We start from the raw sequence: 14,788 nt of genomic DNA, 5'->3' as shown, positions 1-14,788 counted from the left end.
TGAGATGGGAATGTCATATCTGGGGTTAATTAGCAAGGTGTGTCGTTAAGGTGTCTTTGAATATCATGTAGAGTACATGAGCATTTACCTTAGAGCTTCAGTAAATTTAAGTATACGAGTGAGTAATCAATTGTTCTCTTCATTAATGGTGAGTAGAAATGTTTCAGTTCTTCCAGGAAAAGTCAAAGGTTCTTTCTGTTTGAAGGGAATTCGTTTGTCCCTTGAATCTTCTCTGACTGACTTTCTGAATTACATCAAACAATCTAGATTCCCTCCAGATCAGTATGGAGGCAGGCATAGATGTTGGTGTCTCCCCATAAATACAGAGGGAATCTGCTATTTCCTTGTGAAAAGCAAGTTTTATGCATTACTTTCATACACAGATCTGAATATATGGATTTTGTTATTTGTGCACCTATGAAGTGGGGGAAAAAGCTAGATGAGAGCAACAGTCCTGAATGCAATGTGATGAGTTAAGGTTAAGCTGCAAGGTTCTGGGTTTTTCCAGAGCTCTCTTAATGTACCTATGGCCTTCTGCCTGTGTGTAGCTTGTATTTGGGCACTGAGTGCTACTGTGGAAATGCAGATTTGCAAGTGTTAGTAGAAACATTGCAAACATCAGAGAAGGTCTGATGTGTTGATGTGTATTTAAAAGCTATGACTAAGATGTTTTTTTGAAAATGTTTCTGAAATATGATTTTTTTTTCTTTCTGCTAACAGTAACCAAGAGAGCAAAATTCAAATTTTCACTTAAATATTAGTTTTCTGAAAGAATTACCTGGTTCTGTTTATGAGGTGCCCTTTCAAATGACTACATGCTGTGTATGTCACCTACTTCACTGAAAGCAGTTTGTAAACTGTTGTACCTAATGCCTAGCTTTAGTAATCAAGGCAGGAACGTAATTTTGAGTCCCAGTGCTGATAGAGCCAGTTTGGTTTTCATGTTCTTAACACTCCTTTCCTGAAACAGCTCTTAGAAGTTAAACACATGGATCTGCCAGCACCCCTTCAAAACTTCAGTTTGATTGCCCTCTGCAGTTGGTCTTTTCCTTTGATTGCCTTTTAAAATAAGTCCTCAAAACTGCTGCATTAAATTATTGATAATTCAGTTGGTAAATTAATTGAAATCTGCCAGGGAAAAGGCAAGTTTTTTCTGCCTCTATCTAAGTACCATTGAACCAAGAAAGCGTTTCTGACCTAGCAGTGAAGTCATTTAGATTTCCTTGGCTCCTATTGCAGTGGTCAATACCAGCAAGGCTGGAAGTCTGCATTACAGTGCTGTTTACACGTACAGTAGATGGTTTTGTTGCCTTTTTCTACTGTCTGTAGTTAGGTACTACCTAAGCCACTACAGACACTTAAACTGAACATCCTTAACTAAAAGCAAAATATGCAATTGCCAATCTTGATTTGAACTGTTTGTTTTGTGCTTGTTTTAGGTTGTGTAACATCTTGAGCCATTCTGAATGGTGTCTGGTGTATTTCTCATAAGAGTCATCAGGAATAAAAGCGGAACATGCCTATTAGAAACCCCATAGTTTCTAGCGGTTTTGTCTTCTGACAAAAGTCTTATGACTGTCTGTAACCCAGGATATGCCATTTCGGCATTTGCTAATCTGTTCTTTTAGGTCTTTGCCATGTATTTCACTTTTTCATGTCCCTGACGTATCTATTATGTGGTTGAGTTTTTCTTCTACTTTGTACTGCTGAACTTTGGGTCTTCAGAAGTCCTGCACATTTTCCTTCATTTTACTTAGCTAGAGTTAGGAAGGCCATAAGAGAAAAAGCTATTCTCCGTTATTAACAACCTGCTCTTTTCCTTTTTATCTCCATGTGTGACGGGAATATAGTGGGAGGAGCGGAAATAGGAAACCTGTTTCAGAGTGCCTAGACAGGTGGTCTAGTCTTCTTTAGAGACTTCATGATGAGGAGAACAAATAAATGACTCAGAATCTGGTAGAGTGGTAGAACACAAGGAAGCTGCCAATCTCAAACCGACAACAAAGATGGAAAATATTCCTTTTTCTTTTGTATCTTATAACTTCATTTTTTTTTTCTCCCTCTTCCTTTTAGGAACAGACTTCATTTGTTTGCCTTTCTTTTTGATTTTTTTTTTCCAATCAGTTTTCATTGCTGTGGACTTGTCTTTTGCTGTCTTTCTTCACAATCACTGTTCAGTTGAGAATCCTAGGGTTGGGTGCAGAGTGGCTACTGCGGAGAGGAGTGCATTTCCACTTATCACAGTCTGGTCTGAAGCCAAGCTTATTACAAATTACATTCTTCCTTTCTGTTATCTTAGCTAAAGCCATGTACAATATTCTGAGGGCCCGGAGTACATACCGTTATCCGAAGCAGAACTCGGTGTGTGCTGGAAGTCAGCACTGAGAGAGAAGGTTAACTTAAATGATGTATCTGCTGCTTGGCTTGTACTTTACCTGTGAAGAGCACTTCTGCTGTGTGAATGAGTAATAATTTCCTTCACAGTGTAAATCAAAGAGAAGTTGGTTTCCGTTGTTTATTACTTATCCTTGCCTCAGAGGGTGAAGAAAAGCAAGGTCCCACACTGGGAATAGTGGAAATCTAGGAATTTTCTCTTATTTTTCACACTGATGTACAGACTGTGTACTGTTGTCAAACATAACTGGTATGGCTGCAAGAGACCAAACTGCTTTGGACTGCTTACAAATAACTTACTCTGTGGTAAGCCTGAAATCTTTGTAGAACATGAAGACCGGATAAAATTTTTTACCTTTTCTGCTATTGGCTGTAGGATTCAGTTCTCTTTCCCAGTAACATTAGGTGAACTAAGAATATGTACTTGAGAATGTATCAATCAGTCTCTAAACCAACATCTTTCTGAACATGATGGTTACAAATGTTTTTGGAACAAAAATGGTTACTGAATCTGGCAGTCAGGACGCAAATTTTTAATCCGTTTCCTGCTAGTGACCTAAAGAGCTTGAACTGTCAGTTCTGTGAAAAGCTATTTTATAACACGTGTGAAATGGAGGAACAGTTATGCTGCATTAAAATTAATTGATATTTCTGAAATTGCAGACACTTGGAAGAAAATCAGATCAGTGTGATAGAACGTGGAGCATTTCAGGATCTAAAGCAACTTGAACGACTGTAAGTATCTCATGTTCAATACTTCCACATAGTCTGGCATTTTTCTACCACACTTCCAATGATTGCTTATATTTCGTGATTAAAAACAAACTCTTAAAAAAAAAAAAAAAAAAAAAAAAGACAGAAAATGACCAAAGTGAAATGATACCTTCCTGAATTAAAGCATACTCTTAAACAAAATGACTTGATATTATATGATAGATCATGCTTGAAAGAAAATGTACAACCACTCAGCAGGGAAGTCAGAACCATCATTGGCACTGGAGTCTGGACAACATTTTTGAAAGAACTTTATCGTGGCAACTTTTATAACTAGTATGTACATGAAGAAAGAGTTGTTTATAATCCTTATTTATAAAGTTAAATAAAATTTAATTAGATTAGATTCTAATGGAAGTTGTAATTGTTCTCTCTGAGAACCAGAGTATTTCTAAAATTGCTTTTGGTCATAATTTTCTTTTTAGCTCCATTTCATTTAAGGTTGCATGGTGCCACTGATAGATACCAATAGATTCCAGGATATCGTGCTGGGCTTGGTGGAGGAAACTAGACAGTCAGATTTCTTCTGCTTTTGATGGCAATCAAAATAAATACAATTTATTAATTTGAAAACCACCTTAATGCAAAATCGAGCTTGTAGGAAATTATGTCTTGCAGGAGAGTGAAGTTAAATATCAGTAAATGCAAAAGTACTACTTTTTCAAATTGCTACTCTTATTTGGGTCATGAAGCATTGTCATGAATCTTGGTTAATTTTGTTTGCTTATGGTAGGAGAAGAACTGAATTTCTGTAATACTGAAATACTTCTGGGAATTACTCTTTGTAGGTGACTATAAAAAAATAACATGCTGGTTTGGAATGCTTTTTTGATAACTGAAGAAGCAGATTTCTTTTATGCTTGATAATCTGTAAGGCATTTGTTGGACTTTTCTAATTGATTTTCTCTCCAACATAGCTTTAAAGAGTTAAGTTCACAGTAGCAATTGTTGAAGAGAACTCTGGAGTATTGAGCATGTGCTGGGCTAAAGCTGTTTTGCATGGTTTCAGGATTAGGCTTTTATTTAAGTTGTTTAATTATTGCACTGATCTTTTCAAAATGAATTAACTCACGGTTTTTTCTTCATTTACAAAGCTACCTTATTAACAGTAAGGGGGATGAGTTTCAAATTCTAATTACAGGCCACTTTTCCAATTCCTAGACCTATATTGCAGGGCAAGAGTTCTGTCATGACTGATTCATTTCATACTTCTTAGTAGAGGTAGGGAGACTAAATAAATAGATCAATAAATAAATACACATTTCTTAATTTTCCAAAATTGAGCACTGCCTGATGCTGCAGAAAAAAGCTTGTTCAGGTTATACCTTGTCTGTGACAGTCAGTACCCTAACTACCAAGTTTCAGTTTAATGAAATTATCAGATTTAATCCAGATAAATTTAGTTAAATTATGAAATGAATTATGAAAAAAAGTCTGGGAGTCAGACCTGCTATCAGGAACCAGAAATGATAAATACTAAAGCACTCTCTTAATGTGTTGCTTTTCTGTAGAGCTTGCTCTCCTACCAGATGAACGTAATGCATCTTGTGAAACCAGAAGTTAGGAAATATGATACCTTTAATAGCATCTGCTTGAGTATGTGATGTTGGAAAGTCTCTCTCTCTTTCCTTTTCTTTCTTTCTTTCTTTTTTTTTTATTTGAACTCTTTAACTTGGCCTGTTAAACACACTCTCTCTGCTTCTCTTTTAAGATTGCCTGTCATTAAAATATTTCCTAAATGAATGTAGTACGAAAGGGAGGCCTGGAAACTCACAACTTTTTGTCGGTGTTTTAGCTTAAATCATCTTTAAGGCAGAACTATAAATCTGATATATATATATTCTTTTATTTTATTTTTTTGCTATGACTCAGTAGGCTTAAGAAAATGAACTGTGGAAAATTTGGCATAACTTATAAAGACTGAATTGCAACATTTTAGGTAGTATTAAAGCTATTTTGTTTAGTATTGTCAAAATTGCAAAATGTTAATGAAGAAAGTATGATGGTTGAATTAAAAAGGAATTGGCTTTTTTCCATTTAATTTCTTTCAAATAACAAATAAAAATTGCATATATTGCTTCAATTCTGGAATAACATTCGTTTTTGATCTATTGAAATGGATGCAAAAAGTAACCATTAAGTTTTTTTTGAAACAAAGCAGCTGCATTGAGTCTGACTTTAAAACAGGAGCAATTTTGATATATGGTATTTTGCCAGGAATAAAAGTTTTAATTCAAAGTAACAGTTGAATTATATTGTTCCCACACTGCTCTGTGGAAGTGATTGAAAGGGCACAGAGCATAACCTCAGGTGGATATTGTTTTAGATTGGCATAGTTCCACATGTGATGGATATTGAAACGAATTCATCAGCATTAATGAAGTAAATGAGCAGTTTTGTTTGTGAAATGTGTTGTATGGCTCTGCATAACAGTAAGCGTGTTTTGAATAAAATATCTCTGCAGTTGTTCACTACTGCTCTCCCAGACACCATAATGATGTCTCTCCACTTACTTGGGTCTCATTGTTTATAACGTGTTCTAATTTTTTTAAATGGGAGATTAATACTTACAATGTAGATGGAGCATCTAAAGGCGTGACTTAAGTAACAGAAGGCAAGATGTTGTAAGAAATCATATATTTCTTAGCGAAGTCTGGCAGTGTTGGTTCAAGGAAGCACATAGTGCACGGTATGGCAAAAGAACAGAGAAATTGTGTGTGGAAGATAGAAGTCACTGCTTGCACTGACTCTTCTTTAGTTTTACAGAGGAAAGCTGAAGAATAAGCAGTGGTTGCTTATTGCTTGTTTTGGTTTCTTCTACCATTGCCTTGTATAGAAATGTGTTGTTTTTTTGTGTAAGTTGTTCTTTTGAGTTCTAAGATTCAGAATTATTGACAATATCCACTGGTGCTCAGCACATTGGAAAACCAGGAATGCTTTATTCCAGGTAATTTCAATAGTTTTGCTCTAAAACACACTGGTGATGTAGCTGACCATAAGATGTTTGTCAGTTAATATACAATATTAATAGATTTAATTGGTCCAAACATCTTACTGTCTTTTATTTATTCTGGTGGTGTTGGATGTCAAACAAACTGACAGTGCTTTTGTGCAGTGCAGTATCAATTCAGACGATCTATAATACTTCTAGACGTTACGTGCTAATGCAGGCTTATATGTCTGAGGTGCTAGAATGACCTCAGAATGTCTCCTCCATGGCTTGTTAGCAGCTTTTCTAGCTGTCAGCTTTTATTTGGCTCCAGAGTGTTGCTTTAGAAAAGGTATGACAAAGTAACATTGACTGATAGACTTTGCAGTGCAGACATATGCATCTGTCCAATAAGCATTTAAGTTATGGAGATACTTTACTAAAACTTGAAGTGCCAGTAGTAAATTTGGCATCTGCCCCCCTTGTCAGTAATTATTTTAGAGCATCACTTGTTGAGGTACAGAAGGCTTCATATTCTAATTCTTTTTAAACTTGTTCCATTCTGCAGTTTTTTCCTAGTAGTTAAGTGAAAAAGGTCTGACTTTGATCTTTTCTGGTTTTGTTTCTGTGGTTTTGAAGTAGTGTGCATATGCCCATACAAACGTAGTTTGTACTGACAATGAATTATACCCAAATTTATTTTGAATTTTGGCATTTTGGCTATATGCTGTGATGTTAACGTGTGTAAAATGCGAAGATAAAATTATTACAAAATTTCGTATGCAGAGATGAGCAAGAGGAAAGAGGCACACTGGTGGGCCTAAAAGATGAACTGAAATTTCTTTCAGAGCCAGATGTCACACGTTTATGTGAAAAACGATGCACGATCTAAGACACTAGCTGTTCCTGACTTTTCCATAGCCAGCTGCCAGAAATTGTCACGTAGCTGTATTATCTTCAAAAGGCTGGACTTTGGCTGATGGCTGGTTCTTTCTACTCAAATCAGTGTCTTTAGCTAGCATAAAAGATCTCAACATCTGAAAACACTAAAACCATGTTTTTGTTGTTTAAAGGAGTGAGGAAAATGTATAAGCACAGCCAAATCAAATCTTTTCAAAGTTAGGAAAATTAATTAGCTTTAAAAAAACCCAAATGTGCAAAAACTAGAACCAAATTTTAACCCTAGCATATATGTATATGGTTTTGGTTTTGTATGTGCTAAGACCAAGGTCAGAATGGCAATTATATTTGACCTTCAGCAGAAGAGAAACCACTGTGTTTTGGATCTCTGTAAGCTGCTTCCTAAATGCTTGATTAACGGTACTGAAGTCAGTTTATTTGGTGTAGTATGGTCAAATTTGTATTAGACACCAAAGATGCTAAGGAGAAGAATTGTAATGAGATGCTTCACAATCTGGATTTGATATATTGAGATTGAGTAGGCTTTAAATAAATCATGTAATACAAAAAGCATCTTCCATAATTAACAGGAAGAGTGGAAGTTTGCTAAGTGCTTCAGAGCAGGCAAAACAATAAAGGCATTGGACAGTTCTCTGCTGTTGTAAACAAAAGCTTATTGCAAATCTTTGGCAGCGCAGACAAATCTATGGTGTTTATACAAGGTTTGCAGTGTGTGCAGTTTAGAAGAATTTCTGGAATTGCACACATGATGCTTTTTTCATTTGTGAAGCCATATGGATTTGTAAATATGAAAGACAGTTTGCATGTAACCTTTCAGAAGGAAGCTTTGTTTTCTGTCTGCATTTCCCTATGACATTTTGGATAACATATCCAGTTTGAGATCAGTAATCATGAAACGTTTATCTGGAAATGCAGGAGATTGATATTGCAGTCAAATGGATTTAGAGCTGTGAGCTGATATTTCATCAATTTCATTATTTACATACTTCCTTCTTAAACTGAGGTGTGTAGGTTGGGTTGTGCTTGGTTTGCTACCAAACTACTGAGGCACATGATGTGCTCCAGGAGTGCAAAACATCACCCTCCTTTCTGTGCCCTGCTCTCGGGACTGCTCTTCACACAGGATCTTTTAGCTTCAGCTGAGGACAGAAATGGTAATCCAGGTCAGCTGAGGCATCTTGAAAGTTGCCTTCTTTGCATTCGGGAGGAATGGTATTTCATTCCTGTCACCCATGTGTAATAACTAAAATTTCCCCCGACTTTTAAGGAAGTGTGTACAAGTGTCAAAACCTGCATTTATCTTTCATACTGAGAGGAATTATTGCTGCAACAGTGCATCATCAGTAGGGTGAGATGAACCTATACTATCTAATGTTGCGTGTCTACAAAGTAAACTTCTGTAAATGGCAGGAATCGGTTTCTAAGACCAGTTGTAAGCTTAGCAACTCTTTGATAGAGCTGAGAAAGAATAAATAAAATGATGTTCAGTTTTCGGCATCTTCAGACATGATGTTCTCCTGATTTGAAGAATAGCTAGCTCTTGTGTTTTATGTTGCCTGAATCTTTGAGCTGGTAATATGCATCTCCTGGTGCCGTTGGCCTCCTGACTTGCAAGTTCAAGCCATATTTTTTGGTATTTGTTCATGTTTTTGCCCTTAACATCTGAAAAATTGTCTGGGTTGAGAGGGGAGGGAAACCTACAACAGACATCTGAAAAGGCACTTTTTAATCTTGCATTTTCAAGAGAAGTCTACTGTTGTCCCAGACGCACTCCAGTAAATGACTGTTGACACTGAGAATTCCAGTGTGATGAGGTAGAATGTTTGGGTGCAATATCTGAAGAGGTGTTACTGGTCTTCTTTGATGCAACTGACACAGTTGTGGAGGATGGAGCACGCTGTACTGCAGGATCTTCCTAGGACAGAGTCACTGCCATTCTTGGTTACTCACCAGTATTTAGTATTTGGCCTGAAGTTTTTTTTCCAGACAATCCCTCTGAAAATACATGGGAAAATGACAGATTTATTTCTGTCTGATTTAACTTGCATAGGTACAGTGTTAATACCGGTTTTGAGAATTGAATTGTAGTGTTGTTTTTTCTTTTCTTTGATAGTTGGTCTTCCAAGCGGCCAAGATGTAGTTTTTACCACTTAGGTGGTGACAACATTACTCTATCTGCATGATGGTTGGACCTTGATTAGCAATAAGGTATCAACAGATACTTACATACCAGCTTTGTAAGTTCACGAAGTACTTTAAGTACATTAAGCTTTTGCACAGAGTTCCGTAATTTGATCCTGCTTCAGAACCCTAAGGCTAGAGGAAGGAAAAGTCTCCACAGTATCATTAGTGCTGTTTACAGGTATGCACATGCTGTTTCTACAGATTACAGGAAATTGTACTCCCTGTCTCTGCCTTTTGTCTTTATCTTGGAGAAGTGCTTTCCCGCAGTGACGTAAGAGTTGCATTGGAGTTCCTGTTTAGCTTTGGTGGTAGAAGCAAAGCAAAAGTTCTCAGTGTTTAATGTTCACCTGAAATAAAATATAGTCCCTGAATATGTCATAACTATGTGCAAGTTCATCAGGAATGTTCTGCATCATCGCGTGGCACCGTGCAGCTCTTTGAGTGTCTGTTGGTGTGCTGCCTTGCATTTCTTTTTGGGGCCTGGTTTCATACAGGTTTTACTGGTCTTTGTTGTTACCTTTTTCTCATTATTCGTCCATGTTTATTGCACCACACCATGTTAGTCTGCATGCTACAATCTCCTACCTTGTCCCATCTTTTCATGTGGACCAAAAAGAGTGATTTGTTGTTCCTCATTGTGTGATTTGCAGTAAGTGAGAGCTCTTCTGCATTTTTAGTCTGTAGCTAAGTCACATTCTGTCTTTCCCAATACTTTCCTTTCTTGAAAGGGGAAAGAATTGTCTCTGTGCTTGTGGGATGAGTAATACCTTCACTTTAAAAATGAAATGATTGTGACTCATTTTTATCAGTTTTCTAAGCCACAAATATAATTTCCAGAGAGACAAAACGTTTTAGAATGGCTTGATTAGGACCAAGACTTCCAGACTTGTCCCTTCCTTCTTAGAGAACTCGTATGAATTTGCCACTCAGTGCTGTTAGATGTATCAGTGAAAACAACCTGCATGGTAAAGATCAAGTCAGCTAGCAGAGTTGCTGAGGTCTAGTCCTGCATCTCCATCATGCTTATCTAGTCTTCCAAAAAACTTTCATGGACAGGCTTAATCCTCACTGAGGACCTTGTGAAGTTGAGTGACTCTGGAATGATGTAGTAGTTGCCATTCAGAGTTGATCAATGGGGAAAAATGGGGAAAACATTCCAAAGTGTTAAAACTTGTAAAGAATGAAATGAAGTTCACAGACGTCCAGCGGAAGACTGGCTGGGTTTGTGAAGCAAGACCGATCTGTTGAGGTATCATAAAAATGCAACACCTTTATCAGCTAAGTGTAGCTGAAAAAAGCTGAAAGCAAAGCTAGTAGAAGAGTATCATGCATGCCTTTGTAGTTTATGCCTCTGCATACATCCACATGTTGCTACTGCTGGAAACAAGATACTGATCTCGATGGGCTATAAGTCTGACTCAGCCAAGCTGTTATGTTATTGGTGTTTTTTGTTTTTCATCTGATGCGAGAATCTGAACTGTTGGTCATCTTTTTCAAACTGTATTTTGCTTGTACTGAACTAGCTGCCTAGGACTGAGGAATTAGGAATGCCTTCTCTTTCAGAGGACAGGTTTGAGACATTTCAGGAAGTTTCACTTTTTTTTCACGTCTAGAGCAGGAGGTATTTAACATCTGCCTCTCACCACCTCACTAAGAAGCTCATTTTAGAAATCTGACTTGAAAGGAATGCTGTCAAATCACCTGTAAGGAAATCCTGTTTCCTATAAGACTGACTTAGCAAAAACATGGGCAAAGCTGGTAGCTTTCCTGAGAAATGTGCTAGTCCAGAAAAATTATTCTTGTTGCAAAGGAATGTTATAAAATTTTCGCTTATTTACGTTTCCATGTCGAGTCAAGCTTCTCACAACAGTTAAAAACTGAAGAAAATGCTCAAGTGTGGTCTATATAATGCAGATTCTCAGAATAGTAATAACAATGTTTTCTGTTATTTATACTGTTTACAAGCACTATTTTTCTACTGTATAATCAGTAGATATCAAGATGTTATAATCACAATATAATCAAGAGAGTTAGGCAAAGTAGATAACGATAACAAAAAAGAGAATAAGTGGAAGAGCTTACCCTTCAGCTGGGCTCACCACAAAACACCAAGAGAGGTGATCTCCAGAAGAGATCCTTCCCCTCTGGTAGCCAGCTCTTAAATAGGTCTAAGGAGGGGTGGAACCTGGCTCCACCCCTTCCGGCAGCACAGGTGAATTGCCTTCAGCTCTGCTCCTCTGGCTGACTCATGGCTCACCTCAGGTGATCAATCAGAGGTTCAGGCCGTGACTCAGCAGTTCCCATACATCTACTAATATAGAATGGTACTGTACAGAAATAGTCAACTTTCACATATTGGTTGAGTAGTAAGTGCGCATCCCATAACAAGAATACTTTGAGCTTTTAGAAGCACCTTATTATTTTGGAAGTCCCAAATACATTGATTTTCCTGTTGAATTTTGATGCTTTCATATTTAGCACAACTTCTAATTTTAGCTTTTTGTTGAAAATCCTCAGCTTTTAGTGGTGTCCAGCAACACATAATGTTGATTAGCATAGCTCTAGTCTGTTAAAGCATTCTATTAAGTAGTAGTTAGCTCCCCTAAATGGTAGCACAATTTCTTGCCACAGTCTTGAAAAGTGATTAAAGTTTTATAAAAACTCCTTGATTTTCTTCAGTAGATGTACCACAGAGATGAGTTACTGCTAAAACTTTGAAAGTAAACAAGCTATTTTTCAGGGGCAAAATTGAAGATGTTTTTTGGGTGACTGGTAAAATCCTAAGAATATATTAGGCTTGAGAATAAAACTTGATGTGTATAATTGTAGAACAGTGAGCACGCTGTATATGCGCTTCTGTTGTGTCCATGTTTTCAGAGACATGGTGGTTGAGAAGTAAACACAGATCTCTAGTGTAGGAAGGCTGTACTGGGGGGAAAAATACAACAACAACCTAATAGGTTTGAAGCAATTTGTAGAAGCTAAACCTTGTCTGCATTCTGCTTATATCAGAAGTTAGTGTCCTGCTCATTGTCCTAATACAGCTGGCAGCATTTATATTTCAAAGACTTTATGTAGTTTCAGCCACATTCTGAAAAGATTGGATAATTCTAAGAAATGTCACTGGGAAACTATAAAAGGTTAAGAAAAGCTTAATCATGAAAAATCTGTTTGAGGCTTTTCTGGAGACATACTTTGTTGATGTTGTACACTGGAAAAAACACAGCATTTCTTAGCCATGTAAAGTACTCTGAGCATGGTGTTACCTCCAGGATAAGAGACATCTGGATTTTGATGCTTTTACATTTTTTCTTAAAGCACAGAAGTTACATTAGCTTTTCTTGAAATTAGATCAAGCATTGGAATTTGCAGTTGTTTTTTTTGCACAAATGAACTGTGTTTGTGATAGATGCAGGTTGTGTTTGGAAATAATGGAGATTTCTCATGGTCATTTGAGAGAAGCAAAAATTGTCTTGTCCTTTTGTATTCTGCCATTAAAAATATGGCAGGATGTCATTTTGCCGTAAGATCTTGTGATTTTTGTTCTTGAAGCCCTAGGGCTGAGTAAGTAGTTGCAGATGAATTCAGGAAAGAAGGCCAACATCAACGTGGTAAAACTTGCTCCGTAACTATTGACAGTAGGTTTAATACTATGTGCATCCTGGCACATGAGAAATACATCTTTCTTACAAATGGTATTTTTTAAATATGGTAGCATTCCCTTTTCTTTAATAGACTATTCAATGAATAAGGTAGATATCTCTGAAATGAGAAATTGTATGAGAGACCATTTATCTTCATTTGAAGAAGTATAAATTTGCTGGGTTTTTTGGTGTTTTTTTTCCTTTTGATTGGGTGCATACAGTTGAGAAAATTACAGTGCCCATTTACTACATTCGGTGGAGTCCTAGAGGGCACTAATATCCTCAAATTTCAGGTTACTATGTCTGTTTGTAGCATGTAATTACAATTACATATTACTCAGCCACTGCTGGCAGGCAAACTTGTTGTTATTGCTGATCCAAGGGTGAACCTTTCCTTTCTTTTATAAACATTTAAAAAATAATAATAAATTTAAAAAGGCACCTCTTCTCTTGAGGAAACTATTAGCTGCTCTCTCAACAGGTCTGCACAGGAGGAATCCAAATACAGGAAAAGTGCAAGAGAGGCAAAGGACTGCCAGCAAGAACGCAGGATGCATGCTTCAGTGAATTGGGTTTGGTTTGCATTAGTACTTCTGGCCAGGTCTGCACAGCAACGAGATTTATTTTAACAATATGATAATAAACAAGCCTGGTTTCATCAAAAACATTTTCATAGTAGATCACTGACCTATAAGAACTCATGCAAAAGCAAATTTGGGTCTCATTTATGCGTGTAAGGGGTTCTGTAACCACAGAATTCTTAAGCTTCTGAAAGAATGGTTACAAAGCAAATGGAATAATGACACTCTATTACAATGTGACCATAATTTGCTTGGAATAGCTGATTAGCATTTAACGTTACATCATAAGTTTTAAACATTAAAACTTCTGTGGCTTGTTTGTTTGATTTTAGCACTTTTTTTAAAATATCTGATGAAGATTTATAGGGGTATTTGCTTAAGCAAAACACTTGCAGATTTAGAATTCATTTCTTCAGAGGCTGTAGGAAATACTTCAAGGTTTGTGTTGCTGTTGGGTAAGAACTGCTTTGTCAGTGGTCTGGAATAATTTGGATGAGCTTTGTTTAGCTTAAATAATTTTATCAAAAGGGTGGTGCTTTTGTGAGCTTTCTCATATTTGAATGATTATACTGCATGTGGTCTTAGAAATTCCATGAATTTCATGCTGTCAAGCACAGCAGCCTTTAAATAATCGCATTTCTGAGTAATGATGATTTCAAAGTACTTAACATCTCTCTTCCCTCTCCCTCCCCCCCCCCTTTGGAAAAGTATGTATATGAATATGTAGGTCCTGCAGCCTTTCTGTCATTGGTCATAATGGCAGAATATCTGACATTGGTCATAAGAATATACCCTTTTCCTCTGGCCCAGTTCCAAGTTATCCATATCCACTTAGCTGGAGCTCAACTCAAGCTGCAGCCTTCCATATAGAATAGAACTAACTAATTCGTATTGCCTTATAGCTAACTCTAGCATTACATTTCCAGTTGTTTAGAAATGATCTCCAGTTATTTTTTTTTTCCTCAGGGTGTTATGATTTGAGAATCGCATGGAAAAAAGAGATTTCTAGGGTTCTTACATGTGCTCTGTCCATTTGATTTCTCTTCAGTCATTCTTAATGGGATAGGTGTGATGCAGTGTATTAGGCACATGAGATAAATACAAACTATTGGTACTGAGGTATGTCAGGAGAAGCTGACCCCTGCAATTGATAACTTGTTGGGAAGATGATAATGAATCGGAGGTAATTATCAGAGAAGGTGAGTGTTTTTAGATTAGAGCCTCTGTTACAACTGTGGATTTTTGTGGCCAGTTACCCCTTATGGCTTAATAGTGATGAAAATATCATTTGAATAACTTCAGATAAGTCATTCCCATAGGCTTGTGATAAAGCACTTGAATTTATGTTGAATATGCAGCGT

General features: G+C 36.9%; 1 protein-coding gene across 3 annotated transcripts in view; it reads left to right on the top strand.

The window, feature by feature from the left end:
• Positions 1 to 14,788, top strand: part of SLIT3 (slit guidance ligand 3) — a 474,748-nt gene that overhangs the window by 28,120 nt on the left and 431,840 nt on the right. For all 3 annotated transcript variants that reach the window (XM_052684870.1, XM_052684871.1, XM_052684872.1), the window contains one exon: positions 3,058 to 3,129. In XM_052684870.1, the coding sequence (XP_052540830.1) occupies positions 3,058 to 3,129 (72 nt within the window). The remainder of the gene's footprint in view (positions 1 to 3,057; positions 3,130 to 14,788) is intronic.

This window comes from Tympanuchus pallidicinctus, unplaced genomic scaffold (genome assembly GCF_026119805.1).
Source record: "Tympanuchus pallidicinctus isolate F22 unplaced genomic scaffold, pur_lepc_1.0 scaffold21, whole genome shotgun sequence".
In the NCBI taxonomy this organism is placed as follows: Eukaryota; Metazoa; Chordata; class Aves; order Galliformes; family Phasianidae; genus Tympanuchus; species Tympanuchus pallidicinctus.
Note: the sequence above shows the minus strand (reverse complement) of the source record. Positions and strands in the feature narration are given on the sequence as shown.